At 41.1% G+C, this 27774-nt stretch overlaps 1 protein-coding gene across 9 annotated transcripts in view; it reads left to right on the top strand.

Moving 5' to 3' along the window:
• dmd (dystrophin) overlaps positions 1 to 27774 on the top strand; it is a 1998855-nt gene that overhangs the window by 1810168 nt on the left and 160913 nt on the right. For all 9 annotated transcript variants that reach the window (XM_063050913.1, XM_063050911.1, XM_063050907.1 and 6 more), the window contains one exon: positions 21207 to 21285. In XM_063050913.1, coding sequence (XP_062906983.1) covers positions 21207 to 21285 — 79 coding nt within the window. The remainder of the gene's footprint in view (positions 1 to 21206; positions 21286 to 27774) is intronic.

Genomic DNA, 27774 nt, shown 5'->3' with positions numbered 1-27774 from the left:
TGCCTTTTCTGGTATCTGTCCCCCACTTTTCCTTCGCTACATCGACTACTGCATTGGCGCTGCTTCCTGCACTCATGCAGAGCTCGTTGACTTTATTAACTTTGCCTCCAACTTTCACCCTGCCCTCAAGTTTACCTGGTCCATTTCCGACACCTCCCTCCCCTTTCTAGATCTTTCTGTCTCTGTCTCTGGAGACAGCTTATCCACTGATGTCTACTATAAGCCTACTGACTCTCACAGCTATCTGGACTATTCCTCTTCTCACCCTGTCTCTTGCAAAAATGCCATCCCCTTCTCGCAATTCCTCCATCTCCGCCGCATCTGCTCTCAGGATGAGGCTTTTCATTCTAGGACGAGGGAGATGTCTTCCTTTTTTAAAGAAAGGGGCTTCCCTTCCTCCACTATCAACTCTGCTCTTAAACGCATCTCCCCCATTTCATGTACATCTGCTCTCACTCCATCCTCCCGCCACCCCACTAGGAATAGGGTTCCCCTGGTCCTCACCTACCACCCCACCAGCCTCCGGGTCCAACATATTATTCTCCGTAACTTCCGCCACCTCCAACGGGATCCCACCACTAAGCACATGTTTCCCTCCGCCCCCCTCTCTGCATTCCACAGGGATCGCTCCCTACGCAACTCCCTTGTCCATTCGTCCCCCCCATCCCTCCCCACTGATCTCCCTCCTGGCACTTATCCGTGTAAGCGGAACAAGTGCTACGCATGCCCTTACACTTCCTCCCCTACCACCATTCAGGGCCCCAAACAGTCCTTCCAGGTGAGGCAACACTTCACCTGTGAATTGGCTGGGGTGATATACTGCATCCGGTGCTCCCGATGTGGCCTTTTATATATTGGCGAGACCCGACGCAGACTGGGAGACTGCTTTGCTGAACATCTATGCTCTGTCCGCCAGAGAAACCAGGATCTCCCAGTGGCCACACATTTTAATTCCTCATCCCATTCCAATTCTGACATGTCTATCCATGGCCTCCTCTACTGTAAAGATGAAGCCACACTCAGGTTGGAGGAACAACACCTTATATTCCGTCTGGGTAGCCTCCAACCTGATGGCATGAACATCGACTTCTCTAACATCTGCTAATGCCCCACCTCCCCCTCGTACCCCATCTGTTACTTATTTTTATACACACATTCTTTCTTTCACTCTCCTTTTTCTCCCTCTGTCCCTCTGAATATACCCCTTGCCCATCCTCTGGGTTCCCCCCCCCCTTGTCTTTCTTCCCAGACCTCCTGTCCCATGATCGTCTCGTATCCCTTTTGCCTATCACCTGTCCAGCTCTCGGCTCTATCCCTCCCCCTCCTGTCTTCTCCTATCATTTTGGATCTCCCCCTCCCCCTCCAACTTTCAAATCCCTTACTCACTCTTCCTTCAGTTAGTCCTGACGAAGGGTCTCGGCCTGAAACGTCGACTGTGCCTCTTCCTAGAGATGCTGCCTGGCCTGCTGCGTTCACCAGCAACTTTTATGTGTGTTGCTAAGCATTGTAGAATAAGTTGTAGAATTATATGATGTATATTTCCAAACAGGAGATTGAAACCGTTGCTGCAATGTTCTAACTCCTTCAACAGAGGGAGTGTTTCTTGAAGTTGAACTCTGCTTTTGATCTGCGCATCTCCCTCAGGCAGTTTTTGCTCAGCTGGTTCTAACAGATTACTGTTTCTGGATTTGTTTTACTTCTTAGATGCGCAGGTACAAGCTTGCAAGGTATTCAGATAGAGCTCTCTTTATACCTCTCTGTTAAGCTTGGTTCCTATGCCACCCTGTTTCTATTGTGGCTCGAAGAGTTATTTATATTCCTCTTCCAATTCTTCAGAAGCATTTTATTGTTCTGGGCCAAATTACTCAGCACTCCCCCCCGCCCCCCAGGTTTTTGTCTCTTTCCTCCTTCCTCTGATTTAAAGGCACACTGATTTAAAACTGCTCTGAATTTCAGACAACTCACCCACGTTACCCTGCTTCAGATAGCAGCCGATTTCTCTAAATTAGATTAGATTATTAGATTATGAGGACACGCAGTCCTCTTTTATTGTCATTTAGTAATACATGCATTAAGAAATGATACAATGTTTTTCCAGAATGGTATCTTAGAGACATATGACAAACCGACTTAAAAACTGACAAAAACCACATAAGTATAACATATAGTTACAGCAGTGCAAAGCAATACCGTAATTTGATAAAGAACAGACCATGGGCACGGTAAAAGTCTCAAAGTCTCTCGAAAGTCCCATCATCTCACGCAGACGGTGAACCTCCAGCGCCGCAAACTTGCCGATGCAGCACCCTGGAAGCATCGGACCACAGTCCGTCTGAAAACCCCGAGCCTCCAACGAGCTCTCCGACACCGAGCACCGAGCACCATCTCTGCCGAGCGCTTCGACCCCGGCCCCGGCAACAGGCAATAGGCAAAGCCAAAGATTTGGGGCCTTCCCCTCCGGAGATCCTTGATCGCACAGTAGCAGTGGCAGCGAAGCAGGCATTTCAGAAGTTTCTCCAGGTGTTCCTCCGTGCTTCTCACGGCTGTCTCCATCAAATCAGGATTATGCACAGCCCCCTAGTTAACACGTATCAATATCATTCGGAACAGCCGCACGCGCTGTGTCGCGCCGCCATCTTCTTCTCCCTTCTATAGTATAGTGAATGTTACTGAAGCCATTTCTACAGAGGCCTGATAAGAATGAGTTTCAGGACACCTCTCTAATATTTCTTTCCTGAGCTGGCTCACTTACAAGGTCTCCTTTATAATATCATGAAATTCAAAAGCAGATGAACGGAAATGGGAAAAATGTAGGCATAAGGAATAAAGTATGAAATATGATGGTAAGGCTGCTTAATGTTTAGGAATTTAAATTATCCTGTAAGCCATTGACATAAATCTCTTATTTTTTAGACATAACATGATTTTGTTGACAGTTTCATAAATTACACATGTAGATCTTTATATCTCTGGACTCATGCCACATTCAATTACAAATGCAGGTGGGTGTTTTTTATTGTTGATGTTTTATTTACGTTGTTTGTAAAAAAGTGCAGCAGAAGTTTCAATATCTGTAATCATTGATCAAAGATAAATCACTAAGACAAAACATCATCTCAGACAATTTGTATATGTAGAATGTTGGTCACTTGCATTGAACATAAACCAGCTGTGTTATCTTTCTGTGGTGTTGTGCAAAATTCTTAAACCCTCCATTTTATTTAGATATTAATACACTCAAAATATAATTCCTGTAATTTTTTGTTTCCTTCAAAACTGAGAAGTGTTATATATGAGAATGACAAATATTTTCACTTTATTGTCCTGTGTCAGTGTCCGATATCCACATTCCTGTATGTAGCAGAGTCAGATGCAGATTTAAACCCTTTTGGTCAGCACTAAGCATTTTTACTACACTCTGTGACTTTACAGTTTCCATGCCAATCGTTCTTAGACATGCATGATATTTTTACACCAATTCTTGCGAAATAATTTTTTTTTGGGCTGGTCAATTTGGAGCTGCCACCAAAGCTTTGCATCACCCAGATCCTGATTGCTTGTACTTCATTTGTCAATCTGATTCAAACATTTCACTCACTTAGCTCCAGTTTTTGCTTTTACAAAGGGATAGCTGCCAAGTTGTAAATCTTGTCTGGATCTCTAGGCATTCAAACAGAGCAGACATTTACCAGAAAAATGGCTTTTGTTGGCATATTTGTAACTGTAGGTGGGTAACAGGAAATTTGAGGGGTGAGAGGAGTTGATGAGTATTGGCATTTGAGAGAGAATAGCTTACAGGAAGAGGATGGGACAGATTTCTCAACAGGTTGATATGTTTTCTTTCTTTCTACCACGTGAGTTCCATGGAATACCTTGAAAACTTCATTTGAATTATTTCATAAATTTCTGTGTCCAGAGGCTGCATTGTGTTTTTTTATATATTTCCCCTGGCAGTTTTTAGTTTTGGATCCAGGTGTTTTGTAATGCTAAGTTACATCTCCCTCAGTACCTTCTTCCCAGGGCCTGGTGTTCAGAACTGCTCTTGGTGCTCTGAGTGAAGGCCAAGCGTGACAGCAGAATGGTCATTAGCAGCTCAGCTTGGTGGTAAAGATCATTCTGCTGGTCATTATATCCTCATCCCATGGATTTAATGACCAGCATTTTGTTAGCCTTCTACACTCTTTCCTTCAGCTCTTCATGACACTTTGATGAACCATGAACAAGTGCCCTCTTTGCACCTCCACTGTTTCCTGCTTTTCACCACTTTCATCTATCATTTAAACTCCAAAGCAAATGATGTCATACTTAACTATAGTGAGTTAAATTTAAAAACATTTGCCATCTGTTTAATCCTTTAAACTTGTGTCTGCATCACTGATATTTGAATTATCAGTAAAATTAGAAATACAGCCCTCTGTTCAGCATCTAGGTCATAAGTATAGAGATTAATAAATATGAGTGATGTCTGGGCTATCCATCATTATATCCCATTTGGGAAACTGCCTGGGGTTGTCCATATCCTTTGTATCCTGGTGCCTGGCCAATACCTTAACCAAGTCAACAACCTGCTTTTAATTCATTGAGCTTCAACATATTATCACAGTGTCCTCCAAATGTATCATATGCCTTCTCGAAGCCCATAAACATTAGTTTTATAAATTATATAAATTTTAGTTTAGTCTCAGAAAGATAGCGTCCATTATCAAGGACCTCCAGCACCCAGGGCATGCCCTTTTCTCACTGTTACCATTAGGTAGGAGGTACAGAAACCTGAAGGCACACACTCAGTGATTCAGGAACAGCTTCTTCCCCTCTGCCATCTGATTCCTACGTTGAACGTAGTCTTCAACGTTGAACCATTGGAGACTATCTCACTTTTTTTAAAATATACAGTATTTCTGTTTTTTGTATGTTTTAAAAGATCTGTTCAATATATGCATACTGTAATTGATTTACTTGTTTATTATTATTATTTTTATTTTATTTATTATTTTTTCTCTTCTATATTATGCACTGTTATATTATGCACTGGATTGAACTGCTGCTGCTAAGTTAACAAGTTTCACGTCACATGCCGATGATAATAAACCTGATTCTGATTCTGATGTGGCACGACCAACCCTGTTGATCATTTGGAGCTCTTGCTGATCAGTTGAACACATTCGGAGTTCTTTCACTTTATTTTTAATTATAGACTGCAGTATTTTAACAACAGATTTGAGTGAACTGGCCTATAATTCTCCACTTTTCCTCTCATCTTTCTTTAAATAGTGGAGTAGCAAACACTTTAAAAATTGATTCAGGAAACCAGCATTAAGAAGTTATTAAACTTTTCCCATGTGAGCAAACTGAAAGATTCTATAACCTACACCTTTTTTATTGGGGTTGCATCTCAGATCTGATTGACCAGCTCCTGACTATGGTTCTACACAACTCTGGAGATAGAATGGCTACGCTGTATCTTTATTTACATAGTTTTGGTCTGTACGAGCAAGGCTTGGTATTCATTTAATGTTATGTTGATCAGAACAGATGAATCATTTCCACAGTTTTACTTTGAAAATACCTGGTAATTTTTTAAATGATAAAGCACCTTCATCATAAAACAAGGTAGGAAAAACAAAGCCAGTCCTTTGCCTTTTTCAATTATCTCCAGCTTTTGCCTTTTCCATTTAACACCTCCTACTTCATCTCCCCTCCCCCAATTACCTGACCATCTATCACCTTCCAGCTTGTCCTCCTCCCCTCCCCCACCTCATTCTGACTTCTTCCCCCTTCCTTTCTCGTTCTGATAAGCAGAGGCGTGCTGTTTGCAAATCACGATTTTAAAAAAATGTGGTCTGCTTTTAACTTATCGCACTGTTGTCTCAGAAATATTTCATACCCCTCCACATAAAATGAATAGCTTTGACTTGCTGTGCAGCAGTTCCCTTTGTATGTAGAGATCCAACAAAGAACTGCAACATTATCTGCTTATCTGTATTTGAGACCTGAAAGAAGGAATGCTGATCAGATCCAAGTCTACTCTTTGAACAGTGCTGTGGGAACTTTCACTGTCGAAGGCAGGCAGGACGTTGAATAGAAGCTTCAATGGAAACATCACACAAACACTAAAACTGCTGTGCTGGAGTGCCAGATATGTTGGATAATCAGGTCCTGGCATGAGCTGGAATTCCTGTTCATTTTTTTTATCTATCCCAGTTCTGCTGAGGCCAATTTGACCAGTCAAGTAGCTATACACCGTACATCATTACACCGTGTATCTTCAAGTCCAGGAATTTTACATAGTGAAGAAGCAATTATAATAGTTTATTGATTCGAGGAGATTTGGTATGTCACCTAAAACACTTGTAAGTTACTACAGATATACCATGGAGAGCATTCCAACTGTCTGCCTTGGGGGTAGGGGCGACTGCACAGGACTGAAATAAGCTGCAGAGAGCTGTAACATTAGTCATCTCCATCATGGGCACTAGCCTCCATAGTATCCAAGACATCTTCAAGGAGCGGTGCCTGAAAAAGGTGCCGTCTATCATTTAGGAGCCCCACAGTTCCCTTTGACTGAATGGGTTTCCTTTGGGAGCTCCGAGCTAGTCTTTACACATCCCTAAGACATGCAAACTGTAGATTAATTGGCTTTGCAAATTGCATCTAGTGTGTACGGCCAGATTTGGGAACAGCTTCTTTCCAACTGTGATAAGACTGCTGAATGGACCCTGGCCCGGATCTGGGCCGTACCCGGGCCGTACCCTCCAAATATGCAGACCTGCCTCTCGGTTTTTTTGCACTACCTTACTTTCCATTTTTTTATTTTCTATTTATGATTTATAATTTAAATTTTTAATATTTACTATCGGTTTGTAATCCAGGGAGCAGGAAGTGCAGAATCAAATATCGCTGTGATGATTGTACGTTCTAGTATCAATTGTTTGGCGACAAAGAATAAAGTGTTGGTAAGGGGCAGAATTTGAGACAACTTAAAGGGCATGTGGAGACATGAGAATAATAGGATTAATGTAGAATTACTGTGCATGCGTGATTGATGGTCAGTCTGCTCTCAGAGAGCCAAAGAACCTATTTCCATGTCTATGAGCTTCGAACCAATTTAGCTTGATGGCGCATTGATCTAAAATCAGTTATGCACAGGAGGTCAGAATTGAAGAAACTCAGAGATTGTTAGAGACTTATTCTTCCTTCCTATCTTTGAATCAGTGCCAGAAACAAATCTATTTTAAGGATGTTCTAAAGAAGCATGAATTTAAAGGGAAAAAATAAATAAAATGTCTGAATCTAGTCACATTTTCCCCTTATTATACCAAAAAGCTGCTCATGTGGTCAATCACAAGGCATGCCCTGTGGAATATCTAAAAAGTACTTCTTTCTTGCCTGATCACTAGAATATCTACCACATATGAGACTGCACAGTTATCTCCAGTAGTTTCTCCTGTGGTACAGTAATGACAAAAATATAATGGTATCAAATCTGCCACCCAATGGCTCAAAGACTATTGCTGTACAATCCAACTGCTCTTCAAGGTCAGAAAGTGAATCTTGGAGAATTTACTCCTGCCAATCACAATCCACAAGCTCAGTATCATCCCTGCTTTGCTCTGTCATCCAAAGCATTAGATTCAATCCGTGTCCCCAGGTTCACATCCAGATTGAATCGAACAGCCTTCAATATGACTGATTAGCTTGACTTTCAGATGGTAAACACACCCGAAATTTGTTGAATCTCAAAACTGCATCTTTCCTCTTCTAAACTCCTTCAACTGGATGACCCTGCTGCTCTGGCAGTTTTATTGAAACTCTGATCCGAACCTGCTTGAGCTCCACTGCTCTCCTCGATTCACAACGAACTCAACAGCCAAAATGCTAACTTGTAAATAACGGTGGTAGCTTTCCTGTCACACCTTTTACTCTCCAAGCTACATTTTTGCCTCATATCTTCTCTAATTCCACTCTTTTTGGTTTCTCTCTACCCAACTATTCCACCTGTCTCGAAGCGTGAGCCAAAATCAGGCATACGGGGCCTCAGAATCCTCTTTACCTCATAGCATTACAACAAGGTGTCTTTGGAAATATGGTATAGCTATTCACCTACACAACTTGATGTTATGATGCTAGACTATTTACTCATTGTTGGGTTTATGATCATTCTATTTTGCCCTGAGTACGTAGATCAGTGGTAGAATCAGTGGGGAAGTGGCAGTTAATGAGAATGTAAAGAGAACGAAATAGATTTGGTTAGTATCAATATAAAAACCAGGTGCTAAATGGTCAGTAGTGACTCGTTGGACTGAAGTACCTGTTTCTATTCTGTATCTCTCTCTATGACTCATTCATGGGCCATGCAGGAATTTGGATACATCTCGAGAAATGTGAAATAGTCACTATATTGCCAAGGCTGCACTAAATTGAAAGGAAACCTACCTATCTTGTTTTTGCCAAGAAATCCAAAGCACTGCTATTCAACAAATCATTTACACTGACAAATTTTGGTTTTGTGTAAAAAAAATAAAGATGTAACTATGAAATTTGTTATGGCATCGTGTGATGGAGCTGTGTGGCAAGGAACTTTTTTCTACCTCGAGTCGTAGAAAAAATACATCACAGAAACAGGCCCTTTGGCCCATCTAGTCCATGCCAAACCATTTAAACTGCCTTGTCCCATCAACCTGCATTGGGACCATAGCCCTCCATACCCCTACCGTTCACGTACCTATCCAAACTTCTCTTAAATGTTGAAATTGAGCTTGCATGCACCATTTCTGTTGGCAGCTCATTCCACACTCTCATCACTCTATGAGTGAAGAAGTTGCCCCTCAAGCTCCCCTTAATCTTTTCACCTTTTACCCTCAACCCATAACCTACAATTGTTATCCCAGTCAACCTCAGTGAAAAAAACCTGCTTGTATTTTCCCTATCTATTCCCCTCATAATTTTGTTTTCCTTTATTAAATCTCCTCTCAATCAATATGTTCCAAGGAATAAAATCCTAACTGATTCAATGTTTCCTTATAACTCAAGTCATACAGTCCTGGCAACAACCTTGATTCTCTGAGCATATAGCCTGTAATTCTGGCTGTGTTCAATAAACCTGGTACTATGGGTTTTGAATAGGCTAAATTAAAAAGAGCTTTGTTTGTTGGAGTTGAAAAGATTAAGAGGAGATATGATTGAACTGTTTATAGCACTGATGTGTTTTGATAAGTTAAAGAGGAAAAAACTATTCCCATCAATTGTTTTCTCCATGTCAGATTTACAGTGAGGAGGACGAGATGAAGTTTTTTATTTCTTTTCACTGTTGTTAGCAGATGGAAATCTTTAAAAGGGCATAGAGGAAATAATATATTTCACAGCAGCTTTCTTTTAAAAAGAGTTAAATAAGAAGTGCTCAAACTAAATGAATAACTGTTTCAGAGTACAATGTCAATAAAAAGAGGTGAACAAATTCCTCTTGTGCTGTAGATATTCTAACCAAGACCTTAGCTGATCTTTTCAGTATTAGATTGTAAAGTTTTACAGGAAGATATAAGAATCTTATACAACAGTAGTTATCATGAAGAGCATAAAAGTTCACTGAAATTAAAATCTGAAAAGTAAACTTAGATTGGCGTCTCTGCAAAGACATCTTGCAATGATTTGAAAAATTGTATGTGTAGGCTTTGAAGCTTCATTGGCTGCAGCTCTGAAGTGTGAATGGCAGAAGTCGAAGAGAAGACGAAGTATCAGAATAAAAAAATCAGACAATGCTGTGGAGTAAAGACAGGATATAAAGAAGGCAAATCACTCCATCAGATGCATGCAAGGAATTTTATTCCTCTTACATCTTCTCTGGCTCTTACAAAGTGTGTCCATTCATAAATAGTTCTAATCTATTAGTTGGCTCTTCCCCCATTCCTTACAGATGTTGTCTGACCATGTGAGTGTTTCTGACACTTTATTATATTAATCAATGCTTCTCTACATGCCAGTGAATAATATTTTTCACTTGGTCAGATAAATACCAAAGTTATGAATTTGTGTAATTGTCATCATTCCTTTTTGGAAGGCACAATGAATTAGATGAGCAGGACTGAGCTTGTTATTTAATCAGATGCTTCTCGAAGCCAACAATGAATTACAGAGTACATTTTGGCCATAACTAATGCAATGACAATACATATTTTATGCTACAATGTAATTACAAAAATACTGTGGGTTTAGACTCTTTTAATGGAATGAAGTTAATCTATATGCCTAATGTTAAATAAACTTTTCTTAACTTGTGTATAACACCTTCTGTCACCCATTGTACTCGATTCAGTTCTAACTGAATTCAATAACACACGTTTGGATTGAACTATTGAGAGAAGCAAGTGAAATTTAATTGTGAATTGTGTTTTCAATCGTTCAGATTGTTGACCATTTAAAATAAAGCTGCTTGAACATGCATGGGGTAATTTTGTTGGAGGACTATTATAGTTTCTATGTATTCTGTCACCCATTAAATGTTTCCCAAAATTTTCATTTACATTGATGTAATTGAACACCAGTGATGAAAGGCTAAACTGATTTCATTCATTTAACTCTATAACCCCAAGTCAAACTATTCCCACACGTTTTGCAACATTACAGGAGAACAGAAGTAAAAACACAGCACTCTACTTGGCAAGATAATTAAACAATGTTAAGCTACCAAACATCCAGCAATTTCCTTGTAGAAAACACAAATATGCAGACTTCAGATATCAGAATCAGAAACAGGTTTATTATCACCAGCATGTGTCATGAAATTTGTTAACTTAGCAGCAGCAATTCAATACAATACATAATAAAGAAGAAAAATAAATAAATAAATAAATAAATTATGTATACGTATATTGAATAGATTAAAAATCATGCTAAAAACAGAAATAATATATATCAAGAAAGTGAGGTAGTGTTCATGGATTCAATGTCCATTTAGGAATTGGATGGCAGAGGGGAGGAAGCTGTTCCTGAATCGCTGAGTGTGTGCCTTCAGGCTTCTGTACCTCCTACCTGATGGTAACAGTGAGAAAAGGGCATGCCCTGGGTGCTGGAGCTCCTTAATAATGGAAACTGCCTTTCTGAGACACTGCTCCCTAAAGATGTCCTGGGTACTTTGTAGGCTAATACCCAAGATGGAGCTGACTAGATTTATAACCCTCTGCCGCTTCTTTTGGTCCTGTGCAGTAGCCCCCCACCCCCCCTTACCAGCTGGTGATGCAGCCTGTCAGAATGCTCTCCACGGTACATCCATAGAAGTTTTTGAGTGTATTTATTGACAAACCAAATCTCTTCACACTGAATGAAGTATAGCCACTGTTTTGCCTTCTTTATAACTGCATCGATATGTTGGGACCAGGTTAGGTTCTTAGAGATCTTGACACCCAAGAACTTGAAACTGCTTACTCTCTCCACTTCTGATCCCTCTATGAGGATTGGTATGTGTTCCTTTGTCTTACCCTTCCTGAAGTCCACAATCAGCCCTTTCATCTTACTGATGCTGAGTGTCAGGTTGTTGCTGTGACACCACTCCACATGTTGGCATATCTCGCTCCTGTATGCCCCCCTCGTCACCACCTGAGGTTCTACGAATAATGGTTGTATCATCAGCAAATTTATAGATATAGGAACATCCTTATTCGAGATTATGGGTATAAGCCAATTAAACCATCTCATAGCACAGATCAGTACAAACTATGAATGACCAGGAAGAAGCAAGTATGATTTTTGGCTCCATTTTACAGGCAAAGGTTCGTACGTTTTGAAAAAAGTCCAGCTATTTGCCAGGTGATGTTGATAACAATTCGTTTCAGGTTATACCCAGATCTAGGGAATGGGGGGAGAAAAGGAAATCTACTTGTGAATCGTGCATTTAAGCTATGCTACAATGAGTTCCTGTGTGAGGTCCTTTCAGAATGTCAGTGTTGCAAAGGTTTCATTTACAAGTTGCTGCTTGATAGGCATGAATGCAAAGTAATTAAAGAGCTGAAAGTATGCTGTGTGCTGTGCATGGCTACTGGTAGGTGTGTAACAGGTTAACAATGTGAATGCTTGGATAATGTTGAGTACTATTACCATGGTAACTTTCTTGAGGTATGCTACTTTCCCATTCTTTTGTGGTTCAGGCCATTGGATGCTGCACTTTTATCTGAAGTGTTAAAAGGGAAACTCTTCTTCCAATTCACACACTGAACAGTGTCTCTGCTTCAAAACACTTTGTTTGTCACATAGTCACTTCTTCTGACTCTGTGATTTTATTGTTATCTGCTTCCTTGAAGTACAGTCCCGAACATTTTTTCGCCAGCCATACTAATAATGAACATTTACCAAATTGGACAACTACCATAAACTACTTCCATTATTGTAGAAACCAATTTAAAGGCTCTGCTTAAAACACATTACCAATGCAACCTGTTTCAGGCAAGTCAGTAAATCCTTCTGTAAATTTGCATCCCAATAATCCTCTATGTTGGTGAAATCAGCTTTTGTCTGGATAGTTAGATTCATCAAAAGCATTTAAATTGGACTGCAAGCAGCAGCAGGAAGTATAATCAAAAGCAGTTGTAAATTGATAGACTGCTATTTAATCCTTAGCATCTGAATATATTGAATGTAATTAATAAATCTTTGGGGAAAATATGTTGACTAGCTTCCATCTGTTGGTGATAAAATGAGAATCTTTGACTTTGGAGTTGAACTTAAGAGAATAGCACATGAGTTGTATGGAGTTAATATGTGACAGTAAAGCCATCAATTATTAGTCGCAGGACTGTAGCTCTTTCTGCTGTCAAAGACTTGCTCTATTAGTCAAAATGTTAGTTCTCTGTGCTGTGCTGCAACCTTAGAAATACTTGCAGTAGCATGTAAAGTATCTTTCTCCCAAACTGACATTTTAAGTTCTAAATGGAAGCCAGTTTCATTAGCCTGACCCTGTATTCAGCAGAATGTGGTCATTCCATTAGCTGAGTGTTGGAGTTGAAGAGTACCGTAAGTGTCTGTGTGTTGATTGGTGTGTAGGAATGCTGAGTCCAAGGAACTGATGTCCAGATCCTCAGAGGTCACAGGACAAGATAAAAAGGTGGTTAAAGAGGCTTTTCAGATGTTTTATTAGCTGAGGCAAAGAAAACTCAAGCAGGGATGTTATGTTGACAATATACTGTACAAATAGAGCCACACCTTGAAGATCGCATATGCTTCTGGTACCAGGTTAAAGAGAGGGGTGAGTGAACTGGAAAGGTTACAAAATTGATGTACAAAGATGTTTCCATGACCGAAAAATTGGAGGAACTTTGCTTATTTTGCTTGAAACATGAGAATCTGAGGGAGTGGGGGTTGGGGAACAGAGGGGAGTGGTTACCAAAAGTGAGAGAAATCAATGTTCACGGCTTCAGATTAGAGGCTATCCAGGTGGAATGTGAGGTTTTGCTCCTCCTACCTGCATTTGGTCTCATCATGGCAATAGAAGAGGCTACATACAGACATGTTAGTATGGGATGAGAAGGTCAGATTGAAACGGGTTTCCACAGGGAGATCCTGGCTGTTGCAGTGGACAGAGCAAAAGCGTTGAACAAAATTTCCAGCACTTGCAGAATCTCTTGTGTTTAACATTTTCCTGTAGGTTGGTGGGGATAGGCTGCTCATGAAGGCCGGTGTTGTACAGCCTGAGCCATGCAGTGTAACCACTGAATGCAGTGATGTGTGAATGAATTGGATATTGTGTAGTTCTTCCAAGCCCAGGAGTTCCTCTGTGGTAACAAGTTCAACAGTTGTCTCTAAATGTTGAGCTTCTGCATCAAACGCTGAGGGAGGTTGGGGACGGTGGGGAGGAGCATTTTCCATCACATTCATCAGGCATTGATCAGGGAGACTGCACGATTGGGATTGTCGACGCACAGAGCAGGTTCTGTCAGTTCCCAGCAATGATCTGCATTTGCCATTCCAGCCAGTGTGTAGCCCCCTGAGCCCCACGTCACAGCATTGAGCAGCCACATTTGGTATGTACCTGTGAATGATCAGACAGAATAAGAAGTGATCCGTAATGAACGAAGCTGGTCAAATTGTATGGAGCTTTCTCCTTCCATGAAAACTCCTCCACAGAGTGAACATGGGTAAATGGTATGATTCAGTCAAGAAGTTAGGAGGGATCTGCATGAAGAGAAGAGATTATGAAGCTCATCCATCGGTTTCTTGGAGTATTTCTCAGAAGTTCCTTTTTGCAAACAAGAAAAAATGTTGTGTGAGAATTTTGCAAAGGAAGAGACCATTCAGTATATAACACAATTGATATTTAACAATAAAATAAGGGAATATTTTTTCAATTTCAGTCTTTTGATATGGCAATTTTCAGTTTCGCTTTCAGCTATACTTTTTTTCAAAACTACCTTTGACCTTCTTCAGACCAAGAAAAATAACACTTAATAACAAATAGATCAGGAACGCCCCATCAGTCATAATCTATCTGTAAGTTAACACTCTAATTATCTCTGTATAGAAGCTGGACATCAATTTGATCCTGTTTTGTTAAAAAGAGAAAAAAAATAAAATAATATTGATCCATATGGAAAAGCTCTTTGCTGCCTAGGCTGCTGGGTGTAAATACGGAAAAAAAGTATAAGTAAGGAAAAAAAGTATTTGCAAAGGATCTGAAGTCTTGTTTGAGATATTAGAAGGATTCTTATTTTGAATCAATGTTTGTGCTGAAGATTTGCTTTTGTTTGATTGTTGCAGTCTAATTGTGGACATTGTAAACTTTCAAGGAGCATGGCATTTGTTAAGAAGGTAGAATATTTCATGCTGGAACGATTCAGAGTAAATCAATAGGCAGATAAAGATTTGGGAGACACCAATAACATCTTAAATGGCAACAATTCATGTCCGAAAATACCAGCCCTACAGGATTGTTCAGACCTAATAATAGTCCTATTTTTATGATTGTGATCAAGTTTCACTTTACCTTTATCAAATTACCTGATGGTTGAGGTACAAAATCACAATACAGTGCCTAAAATTGTGCAAAATTGATACCACAATGACCTCTGTAGCTGGGCAATATTGCATATACAGTTTTTATGTGTTCAAGTGACTGAGCTGAAATGGTGCTGATATTTTTTAGCCTGTCCTGGAAGATATCACCAATGTACATAGGCTTGATTAAAATTTTTAATCTGTGCATCCTGTGCTTGTAAGAAGACATCCTATCTCAATTTGTGCTTGGAAGTGATTGATTGCCTTTATGTTCACTGTCACCAGAAAGTCACTGTGTCTGAGCATACATTGTAAAATGAAATGTGAATTTGCCGTATGTAGTATACAGCACCAAGTCAGCATGAGTCTAAAAGTGAGGACGTAAACAGTAAAATGGCATTTTGAAATGTAATGGAATTATGTGCAGGCCCCAGCTACAAAAAATAAAGTGAACCTTACGCCATTTGTAAATGAAGTTACACGTCCTGACAAAGTCAGAATCTGCAGTCTTCGTGTCTGTATGTCATTGTCAAGGTTGGCACTTGATCCAAACCTAATTGCCTGTATCAAAGGGATAGTTAAGGGTCTCAAGTTACACATTGGCCAGACCAAGAAAGGATGATACTTCCCTTAAGAACATGACTAATCCAGATGTTGTGTCCATCAAACAATCATTAGTTACATGGTTATTATTACCAATGTTAATTCTTTAATTTTTGATTTATTTACATTCATGGATTCAACTTGCCCAGCTGCTATGGTGGATCTCAAAAACGTGACCTTGAATGTCTTGATCCATGTCAAAAGAAACTTGTCGAGAAATGCAACTACAATACCACTCTACTCGTGTTGTACTCAACATCAAAAACTGTCAAATGTTCTTGAAAGAATCAAAATCTAACAAATTTTTTCCAAAGGTTGTCATATCATGAAAACCAAACTTTAATTTTTTTTTAAAGTACTTAAAACATTAAAAAATAACTCAAATAACTCAGAAAATCAAATTTAACAAATGCTTTACTTGATCGCTTACTGTTATTTCCCTGCATCAAATTGCACGGAAAGCACTGCCACGCAGCTTCCAATCTGGTACAGGTCTGCGCAGTTCCTGAGTATAAGTGGGTTATCTCTAGCACCTCTAATTCACTGAATTCCAGAAGGAGTTCAATCGATAAAATACTGACCAACAGCTAAATGCATATATACCAGGGACTTGTTCATTTTTGTTTGCGTGTTCAAAAATCTTTAAACCGCTGATGGCTGCAGAGAGAGACCTCTACAGTTTGCAGCTGTTTTCAAAATCTAGGTCATTACTTTAGCATTTGGGAAATCTACTGCAAAAATTGAATTGATTTCATGAAGGTAGGGTTTTGCCACAAACTGATGGACTACTGGAAAGTGTTTTGTGGTTATTCAGGATTTAACATCAAGCACAGGCAGCAGTTTTGTAAAAAGGGCATAGAAAAGGATGTCAGAAACCTGATATGAGTGTTTAAAAAAAACTCAACTTCAGAGGAGTTTTCCTTTTCCATCAGGCTCGTTGCTGACATTTGCCGGTTACTCAACCAAGCATTATAGCTCAGTATCAGAGCAACCAAATCTGTGAGACTATCGAGGTCACTTAGATATTTTAATGTCTAGCATCCTATGGGTGACATAAGTAACATAACTCCGTTTTCTGGGCATTGTGTGGTCGTGGATGCGTGTTTTCAGAATTTCTTCACCTTCCCAGTGAGGGCTGCTGTGGAAGAGCTCTGGATGTTTTCAAAGGACCAAGCCCTCCAATATACAGAAAAAGATGCCATTCCTCAAGTGTGAAAATCATCACTGACTGTAGATAATGAATTGCACGGAGCCAGACAATAATCATGTTTTGATGTTCTAATGTTATTTGTCAATAATCTGTCCCTTAGAGACTTGCAAATTGATTCAGACTGGCAGCTTGGTTCAGGATCTGTTACCTGAATATCAGACCTGTGACTTCATCAGGAGCACAAGCTCATTTTTTTTCACTGTGTCTTGAATCCTCAAAGGTGACTGCATCAGGTTCTCTTGCAAAGGGTTCTAGTAGCCGTGGTATCGCTCAGTTCTGATCATGGCGTGTTTTTCTGGGATGCTTGGTGCTATTCCTGCCAGGCTTTTTTTCACTTCACCTTAAACCAAATTTGATCATTCACTTGATGGTAAAGCAGGCATGGGCCTGTCAGCAAAGTACAGCTCTGCAGCCGATTGTACCCCTCACTTCAAAAGTGCCCTATCTTGAGCGCGTGCATCTGCTGCCCTCGGCCTGTCAGTAATGCAGTGGAGGCTTTTACTTGTGTGACAGTGGGGCTCGAATCTCCAATCTCTCTTTTGGTCATTGCTGCTGAATCTGCATCACATGGATTGGTGAAGTTGTGGTCAGGTTAATTGTGTGCCCTGATGTTCATCACCTTATCACCTTTTATAACCATATAACAATTACGGCACGGAAACAGGCCATCTTGGCCCTTCTGGTCCGTGCTGAACTCTTACTCTCACCTAGCCCCACCAACCTGCGCTCAGCACATAACCCTCCATTCCTGTCCGTATATCTATCCAATGTAACTTTAAGTGACAACATCGAACATGCCTCAACCACTTCTGCTGGAAGCTCGTTCCACACAGCTACCGCTCTCTGAGTAAAGAAGTTCCCCCTCATGTTACCCCTAAACTTTTGCCCTCTAACTCTCAGCTCATGTCCTCTTGTTTGAATCTCCCCCACTCTCAATGGAAAAAGCCTATCAACTCTATCTATCTCCCCCATAATTTTAAATACCTCTATCAAGTCCCCCCTCAACCTTCTACGCTCCAAAGAATAAAGACCCAACTTGTTCAACCTTTCTCTGTAACTTAGGAGATGAAACCCAGGTAACATTCTAGTAAAAAAATTGTGAGTCAATCTCACCGCTTTGCCTTTCAGCGCATGATCAGCTGTGGTACTGTCACACTGCTACCGATGATGAACTCACTACAACAGCAAGCCATAGAAGGCATCTTGCTACACATAGTTAATATTGCTGATATAAAGCAGTTTTACAGTTTCATTAAAATAGCAGTAAGCAAAAGAAGTACTGAAACTTGTTAGAATCAAGAGAAAATCTGCAGATGCTGGAAATCCCACACGCAAAATGCTGGATGAACTCAGCAGGCCAGGCAGCATCCATGGAAATAAGAACAGTTGACGTTTCGGGCCAAAACCCTTCAGCAGGACTGGAGAAAGAAAGTTTGTTATTAATATTGCACAGTGTGCTTCCAACTCTGATCTGCTACTTACCTCCTTCTCCACCCCTCTTCCTGTGGTTCTGATTATATAATTCTACCATGTACTGACACTGTTTGTGAGACTGCAGGCAACTGAATACATTTACATCACTCACTAGTCTTTTAATTTGATCATTTATTCAGATGTGTCAGGTTAAGCTTACTTCCATTCTATTTAGTCTCCTAAGTACTTTACCTGGTGAATAACTGGAATAATTTAATCATTTTTTACATCACTGTCTCCGGCTGCAGGCTCCAATGCTCAATGGCACTGTAAGTATTAACATGGTTTACAAAAAAGAATTAGCAATTCAAATAGTTTGGGTCAGTACACTCATCTCTCACTCTGTAACTGGATTTGAGATCAGCCCCAGACTGATGGAGTGCAGGTTTATCAGAGATGACATAACGTTTAATGCAAAGCTTTTCTCAATTTGGCACCTACAGGAAAACCATGCAGAACCAACTCTTCAATTCTTTTATAGGGCATGAGCATCAATAGCAAAGCCAGCATTTATTGCCTAACTCTAATTGGATGAATGGCTTACTTGGCCTTTGGGAGGATAGTTAAGTCAATCATATTCAAAGTCAAAGGTGACTATATTATCATATTCATATATAAGTGCATATATGCACAGGTACAATAAAAATAGACTTCTCGCAGCATCACAGTGACATATCATCATATCAGCAGCGTCCACAAGAAACACGTAAACTAAGCATAAATCATCCATTCTTTCAACAGGAAAGTAGAATTAGAACAAAACAAAACCAAAAGTCCATTTTAGTGCAAGTAATCAAAGCGGTCATAGTGTGGCTAAACTGTGGTGAATGGGGTTTTGCTGGTTGAAGGGAGGTGGCTATCCCTGGACCTAGTGGTGTGAGACTTCAGGCTTCTTACCTCGTGTCCATTGATAGCTGCAAAAAGATGGCATTGCCCAGGTGGTGTGGTTCTTTGTTGATAGATATTGTCTTTTTGATGCAGTGCCTCCTGTAGATACTACCAGTGGTGGAGACGTATGTGCCTGTGGTGTATTTGACAGGGTCGACTACTCTCTGCAGCTTCTGCATTTAAATTGCCGTACCAGGGTCCCATGGAACCCTGACTCATTGAGCATAGCAGATTTCCCTCCCTAGAGCTTGTTGCAGCACGACTCTTTTAAGACTGTCTTCCTCCCCACTTAGGAGAATAGTCCTTTAGTTGTAATGATGGAATTAATAGAATTTAAAATACCTAGCTAGAGGGAACACAGATAACTGGATTGTCCTCCAGATTGTTATTTTAATAATAGAGTCATCATGCTACTGTAATTCTTAAAGGTAAAAGATTGCCTGATGAAATGGAGAAATTGGAATAGGGCCAAAAAAAGATAAAGTAGAAGCACTCCTTTAAAATGAGATTTGGGCACATAGCTGAAACATTTTAGAAAATCGTATATTTTTGTTGTGGTGTGCATGACAAGGCACCAAAAGAGAGATGATTTTGCATTTCTCCTGACCACAGGTTAAAGAGCTGACCACAAATATGATTTGAAATTGTCATTTTGGTCCGTTTAACCAGAAGCAGACAGTCCTCATATTGATTCTGCATAAAAAGTATTTATATTCTTCTCTTAGTGCACTACAGGTGAAAGAGTAAGAGAAGAAAAATCCAATTAGCGTTAAAGTGGAAATTAATTATTTAATTGCTAGTTATGTATTTTATGTAATATTTCAAGTCAAGTCACTTTTTATTGTCATTTCGACCATAACTGCTGGTACAGTACACAGTAAAAACGAGACAACGTTTTTCAGGACCATGGTGCTACATGAAACAATACAAAAACTACACTAGACTAAAGACCTACCCAGGACTGCATAAAGTGCACAAAACAGTGCAGGCATTACAATAAATAATAAACAAGACAATAGGCACAGTAGAGGGCAGTAGGTTGGTGTCAGTCTAGTCTCTGGGTATTGAGTAGTCTGATGGCTTGGGGGAAGAAACTGTTACATAGTCTGGTCGTGACAGCCCGAATGCTTCGGTGCCTTTTGCCAGATGGCAGGAGGGAGAAGAGTTTGTATGAGAGGTGCATGGGGTCCTTCATAATGCTATTTGCTTTACGGATGCAACGTGTGGTGTAAATGTCTGTAATGGCGGGAAGAGAGACCCCGATGATCTTCTCGGCTGACCTCACTATCCGCTGCAGGGTCTTGCGATCCGAGATGGTACTATTTCCAAACCAGGCAGTGATGCAGTTGCTCAGAATGCTCTCAATGCAACCTCTGTAGAATGTGGTGAGGATGGGGGGTGAGAGATGGACTTTTCTCAGCCTTCGCAGAAAGTAGAGACACTGCTGGGCTTTCTTTGCTATGGAGCTAGTGTTGAGGGACCAGGTGAGATTCTCGGTCAGGTGAACACCAAGAAATTTGGTGCTGTTAACGATCTCTACAGAGGAGTCGTCGATGTTCAATGGAGAGTGGTCGCTTTGTGTCCTCCTGAAGTCAACAACCATCTCTTTTGTTTTGTTCACATTCAGAGACAGGTTGTTGGCTCTGCACCAGTCCGTTAGCCACTGCACCTCCTCTCTGTATGCTGACTCATCGCTCTTGCTGATGAGACCCACCACGGTCGTGTCATCGGCGAACTTGATGATGTGGTTCGAGCTGTGTGTTGCAGCACAGTCGTGGGTCAGCAGAGTGAACAGCAGTGGACTGAGTTCACAGCCCTGGGGGGCCCCCGTGCTCAGTGTGATGGTGTTGGAGATACTGCTTCCGATATATTTATTTTAAGGAGAAAAGAATTGGATGTAAAGTTATGATAAACATGAAATGCAGTCTGAAATACCCATACATACTTATTTTAACTCCCTGAAAAGAAAAAGAGAATGTGGTTTTACAAACGATTCTCTTAGTGGCTAACTTGACCAAACAATGATGTTAGTAACTCACCTCTCCCTTCTTTTCAGGTGTCCATAGATGAGCGTCTGAAACAATTGCATGAAGCTCATAGAGATTTTGGACCCACATCCCAGCACTTCTTGTCCAGTAAGTAATGGATGCACACCATTAACGTTATTCCTTCTGAATAACTGACAATCTGAAAGTATATAATAAATATAAAAAGATATATTTACTTAAAAGATAGATCAATTCATCATCTTATTTATAATATGCTGTGATGTAAAGTCAAAAAGACCTATGAAACATGAGCAGCTTCTCTCTGTGCACCAAAACAGCCAGGATCTACCAGCGGGAGAAGCTCTTCTCTCAATTCCTCCGTCTCCGCTGCATCTGCTCTCAGGATGAGGCTTTTCATTCCAGAATCCTCCTTCAAAGAAAGGGGCTTCTCTTCCTCCACCACCAACACTGCCCTAAACAGCATCTCTTCCATTTCAAGCACGTCTGCTCTCACCCGATTCTCCTACCAACCTACCAGGGGTAGGGTTCCTCTTATCCTCACCTACTACCCCACCAGCCTCCGTGCCCAGCATGTAATTCTCTGTAACTTCCGCCATTCCAACAAGATTCCACCACCAAGCCATCTTTCCCTCCCCCCCCACCCAGTTTCTGCTTTCCACAGGGATTGCTCCCTATATGATTCCCTTGTCCATTCGTCCCTCCCCACTGATCTCCCTACTGGCACTTATCCTTGCAAGCAGAACAAGTGTTACACCTGCTCCTAAACTGCCTCCCTCACTCTCATTCAGGGCCCCAAACAGTCCTTCCAGATGTGGTGACACTTCACCTGTGAGTCTTTTGGGGTCATTTACTCTATCCAGTGCCCATGGTGAGTCCCGATGTAGATTGGGAGACCACTACAATGAGCATCTATGCTCCATCTGCCAGAAGATGCGGGATCTCCCAGTGGCCACCCATTTAAATTTTTAAGATCTTTCTTTAATGTCTTATGATCTTAATTCCACTTCCCACTCCCATTCTGATAAGTCAATCCATGGCTTCCTCCACTTTCACAATTAGGCCACACTCAAGTTGGAGGAACAATGCCTTATATTCCATCTGGGTAGCCTCCAACTTCATGGCATGAACATTGATTTCTTGAACTTCTGGTAATACCACCCCCCCCCAACTATGCCCTATCCCCTTTTCCCTCTCTCACCTTATCTCCTTGCCCAACCATCATCTCCCTCTGGTGCTCCTCCCCACTTTTCTTTCTTTCATGGCCTTCTGTCCTCTCCTATTGGATTCCCCCTTCTCCAGCCCTGTGTCACTTTCACCAATCTACTTCCCAGCTCTTTACTTTACCTCGCTCTTCGGTTCCCTACCTTTTAAATCTACTCCTCATTTTTTTTTCTAGTCCTGCTGAAGGGTCTCAGCCTGAAACGTCGACTGTACTCTTTTGTATAGATGCTGCCTGGCCTGCTGAGTTCCTTTAGCATTTTGTGTGTGTTGCAAGGATCTCCCATTGGCTGCCCATTTCAATTCCCCTTCCCATTCCCACACCGACATTCCTATCTACTGCTAACTCTACTGCCAACTTGAGACTATACACACATTACAGCACGGGTCCCCAACCTTTCTCACACCGCGGACTGGCTTAATATTGACAATATTCTTGCGCACCGGCCGACGGTGGGGGGGGGGCGGTGGTTGTAGAGGTAGAGGTTGTTCAAGTAGGGTGAAAATCACCTCAACATGTCTTTTACTGTTAGCTTTGCCAACTTTCTCATTCCCAAAATAAGAGACAAAAGTAGCAGTCAAATTCCAGGGCACTTTACCCCAGGAAAGACTACCATGACCATGAAGCCTTGCACGGGCACCTGTGTGCGCATGCGCGTACGTGCCGATTTTTTTCCACAAATCGGTTTTGGTTTGATCTTCTCAACTATAATGTACATACATTATTTCTTCTTTATATAGGCTGTGTATTTATCATATCATTCCTGCTTTTACTATATGTTAGTGTTACTTTCGGTTTTATGTGTTATTTGGTAGGTTATTTTTTGGGTCTGGGAACGCTCAAAGATTTTTCCTATATAAATTAATGGTAATTGCTTCTTCGTTTTACGCCATTTTGGCACGAAAGGTTTCATAGGAACGCTCTACCTTAGCGGGAGGAATACTGGACAAGGGCAGTCCCATATGGGACAAACCAATTTAGCCCGATATACGGGATGTCCCGGCAAATACGGGACAGTTGGCAACCCTACATTCAAGTTCAACAGTGCGTGACAGGGAACGAGGATGGGTGCACCTGACTCATAGCGTTTCCTCGCGGACCGGTAGCACATGCTTTGCGGCCTGGTGGTTGGGAACCTCTGCATTAGAGGAATGGCACAAGTTTGGTAATCTCCAAACTGATGGTATCAACAGCAATATTTCTAACTTCTCATAAACACACCCCTCCATAACCCCTCCTCCACCCCCACTTTGATTTTGCTTACCCCACTGGCCCCATCAGCCCTCTCCCATCCTTCATTCTGCCCACGTAGTCCTCCCTCTGCCCCCCCTCCTTACCTCCCCATATTCCATGGTCCACTATCCTCTCCTATCAGGTGCTGCCTGACCCAGTGAGTTCCTCCAGCAATTGTGTGTTGCTCCAGATTTCCAGCATTTACAGTCTTTCTTGTGTCTCCATGAACTATAATTTTATTTATTTATTTGTTTGTCTGTCTGTCTATTTCTCAGTCCCTTTAATTCTTCCCCCAAAAAGCGTTTCATTGGAGCTTCTATTTCATACTATTGTAAAACAGCATTTTTACTCAGACCAACTTTCCAATTGCCTTCCCTCCTTCTATAAAATGAACGATTGACACAAAGTGACAGACTTTCTTAAAGTTCAGACACCTATACGTATAATAGTGAGCTTTAGAATTCAATGCTATCCATTGGTATTGAAAGAATGCAATGACAGTATGATCAGCAGCAAAGTACAGTTGAGCCAATAATATAGCTGCTGCTCTCAAGTTAGCCCCTCAAAACACTCCTTAAGCTTTTTTTCCCCGGCCCCCCAGTCAATGAAATAGATTTAAATATTAGTCAGTGTTTTTATCCAGAAAAATTACAGCAATGGTTTATTTTCTTCATTTCTCACCATTGTGATGTCACAGACAGTGCCAGTATTTAATGCCCATCCCTAATTGTCCTAAATGGTAGTAGGTTTGCTTTTGGAACTGCTGCAGGACCCTCTGCTGATATAATGGCCATAACAATACTAGTTAAGCAATTTAGTTCCACAATTTAGATCCAGCAATGGCGAAGTATTAGCAATATATTTCCATATCTGAACAAACTACTACTTTGGTAGAAACAAACACATGATGATGTTTTCATGCATCTGCTGCCCTTGTCCTTCTTGGTGGTAGACATTGTATTTTGGGAGGGTTGTCAAAGTAGTCTTCACAATTCTTGTGGCCTTGTAGATTCTACACATTGCAAGTACTTTGCGCTAGTACAAGAGGAAAAAAAGTTTAAGGTGGGTGATAGGCTGACAACCTTCTGGACAATATAAAACTTCTCAACTGCACTCATCTGGGCAAAGCAACTGTACTCTTTTATCAAGATTCTGCCTTGTGAGTTGAGACAGTAGAAAGGTTTTGTAGTGTAAAAAGATGTGTCACTTGCCACAGGATCCCATTTTCCCTCCTGCAGTTGCAGTTATGGTATTGATGTGTTTGGTCCAGTTGAGTGTCTGGTCAGTGACAATCCCAGCATGTTGATTGTGAGGGATTTGATGATTGCATTGTCATTGGATGCCCAAGATAATCTTCCCTGAGGTGGTCATTACCAGTCATCTGAATGATGTGAATTTTACTTGTCACTTATCAGCCCATGCTCAAACGTTGTCTAGATTCTGCTGCATGCAGGTATAGTCCTGTTCACTTTTTGTGGAGCTACAAATGGAACTGAATGTTGTGTAATTATTAGCGAACATCTTCTTATGATGAAAGGAAGGTCGTGGATGAAATATTTTGTGCTGGTTGAATTGGGTCTGGGACCATGCTTCGAGGAGTTCCTGCAGAAATGTTTTGGGATTGAAGTGGTTGACCTCTAACAACTGCAGCCACCTTCCTTGGTGAATGTTATGACTCCACCCATTGCAGTGTTTCCATTTTGAATCCCATTGACTTAAGTTTTATGAGGTTTCCTTGTTGCCGCTCTTGGTCAACTGTTGTCTTAAAGTCAAGGACAGTTGCACTTGTCCTGTCTGGATTTTAGCCATGAAATGCTGGTCCATGCTTGGATCAAGGCTGTGCTGTGAATTGGTCCTGACAAAACTCAAACTGGCCATTTTGTTGGTGAGTAAGTGCCGCCTGACTGTTCTCTACAAAATCTTTGATCACTTTTCTTATGGCTGATGAATGATTGGGTATTATTTAGCTGGACTGGATTTGTCTTTTTTAGATGAACAGGGTATGCTTGTGCAACAATCCACATTGTTGTGTAAATGCTATTGTTTCTGCTATACCTGCACAGCTAATTCTGGAGTGTATGTGTTCAATGCAACAGCTGGCGTGTTATCTTGTCCCTAGCCTTTGCCATGTCTCTTAATGCTCTAAACTGTTTCATTCTTAACACATGGTGTGAATTGAATTGGATAATGGGAATCTAAGGCAGAAACTAGGCTGGATTATCTATTCTGAATTTCTGGCTGACCGTGATTTTAAATGCTTCAGCCTTTTATTTTCATACTCACATGCTCTTCCCTGCCAGCATTGAGCATAAGATTATTATTGAAATCTCCTCCACCTGTTAAGTGCCTAATTATCCACTACCATTCATGATAAGATGTGGTACGACTACAGAACTCCAAGATGAGATCACTGCTTGTTTTATGCTGTTTACTGTGCATGTCATCCTAAATTTCAGCTTCGCTATGCTGGCACCTCATCTTATTTAGATACAGTATACTTTTTACTTCTCCAGGCATGCTCTTTGCAGCACTCATCACTGAATGGAAATTGGTCTCATGGCTTAACAGTAATGACAGAGTAAGGGATTTTCCAGATCATAAATATACAGATTATAATGGTGTACTTTTCACCTCCTGCATATGGTCCATAGGGTCGCATTAATGTCCAGTTTTGAGCAGCATTTAGTGCAATTTTTAAGCCACACAGATGAATGGAGTATGTCCTCAGTGGAGTTTCCTGCCATTGGCACTTCTACCAATGTTTTCATGATTAGCTGCCGCTGCCACAGCTGGATTGGGGTAAGATTGGGGTAAAGTTGGGTTATCCGTTGTGTTAGTTTATTCACCACCTTCAGACAAAGTCTGATAGTTCTACCCCTCAGGACTCAGCTTGGTCACCACTGGTGCTATCAAACATCTCAGGTATGTTTCAGTCCATCACCCAGAGGATGTTCTGTGCCCTTTTTACTTTCAGTGCTACTTGCAAGTGTTACATAGAACATAGACCAGTACAGCACAGGAACAGGCTCTTCGGCCCACAATGTTGTGCTGAACCAATTACGTTAGTAACCAAATTGCTGTTCTCTTCTGCCCAGAGGATGTTCATATCTTTCCATTTTCCTCAAATTCATGTGTCTATCTGAAAGTCTTTTCAAAGTCCCTAACGTATCTGCCTCTATCACCACCCTATGTAACGCATTCCAGGTACCCACCACTCTCTATGTTATGAAAAATGCTCCTAACATCTCCTTTGAACTCCTTTGAACAACAAAGAGGTGGTCTCAAGAGGCAAAGGAGTGGCTACAGGATTGCTTCGAGTCTGTGGACTGGGCCATGTTCAAGGACACATCTATGGATTTGCAAGAATCCACCATGGTTGTCATGGAGCTTACTAGAACAGCTGTAGACAAGAGTGTTCTCACAAAATCATTCAGAGTCTTCCCCAATCAGAAGCTCTGGATGAACCATGAAATCTGCAGTCTGCTGTGGGCCATATCAGAGGCAATCAAGTCTGGTGACCAAGAAAGTTACAAGAGGTCCACATATGATCTTCAGAAAGCCATCTCATGGGTGAAGTAGCAATTCCGGACTAAACTTGAATCAGCAAAGGATGCTGAACAGTTGTGGCAGGGCTTGAATACTACCACCTCTTATAAAGTAAAATCAAACAACATTGGTGACAACAGGGTCTTTGTTTCTAGATGAGATCAATGCCTACTATGCTGACTTTGACCATCAAAAGATAGAGGAACCATTACGAACTCCCATAGCCCCTGATGATCCTGTGATTTCAGTCTCAGAGGCTGATGTGCAAGCAGCCTTCAGGGGGGTGAACCCACGAAAAGCATCCGGCCCAGACGGGGTACATGGTCAAGTGCTAAGGACCTGTGTTGATCAATTGACTGGTGTGTTCACTGAGATCTTTAACCTCCTACTTTGGCAGTATGAGATACCCATCTGCTTCTAGGATGCTTTTATTATATCAGTGCCTATGAAGAAAATGTTATACTGCCTCAATGACTACCATCCAGGAGCACTTACATTAGACAGAGGTGACAGCATGGAAGGTGTTGAATCATTGTGGATGGAGCTAAGGATCCGCAAGGGTAAAAAGGCCCTAATGGGAGTTATGTACAGACATCCAAACAGTAGTAAGGATGTGG

Source organism: Mobula hypostoma, chromosome 6 (genome assembly GCF_963921235.1).
Source record: "Mobula hypostoma chromosome 6, sMobHyp1.1, whole genome shotgun sequence".
Taxonomy (NCBI): Eukaryota; Metazoa; Chordata; class Chondrichthyes; order Myliobatiformes; family Myliobatidae; genus Mobula; species Mobula hypostoma.
Note: the sequence above shows the minus strand (reverse complement) of the source record. Positions and strands in the feature narration are given on the sequence as shown.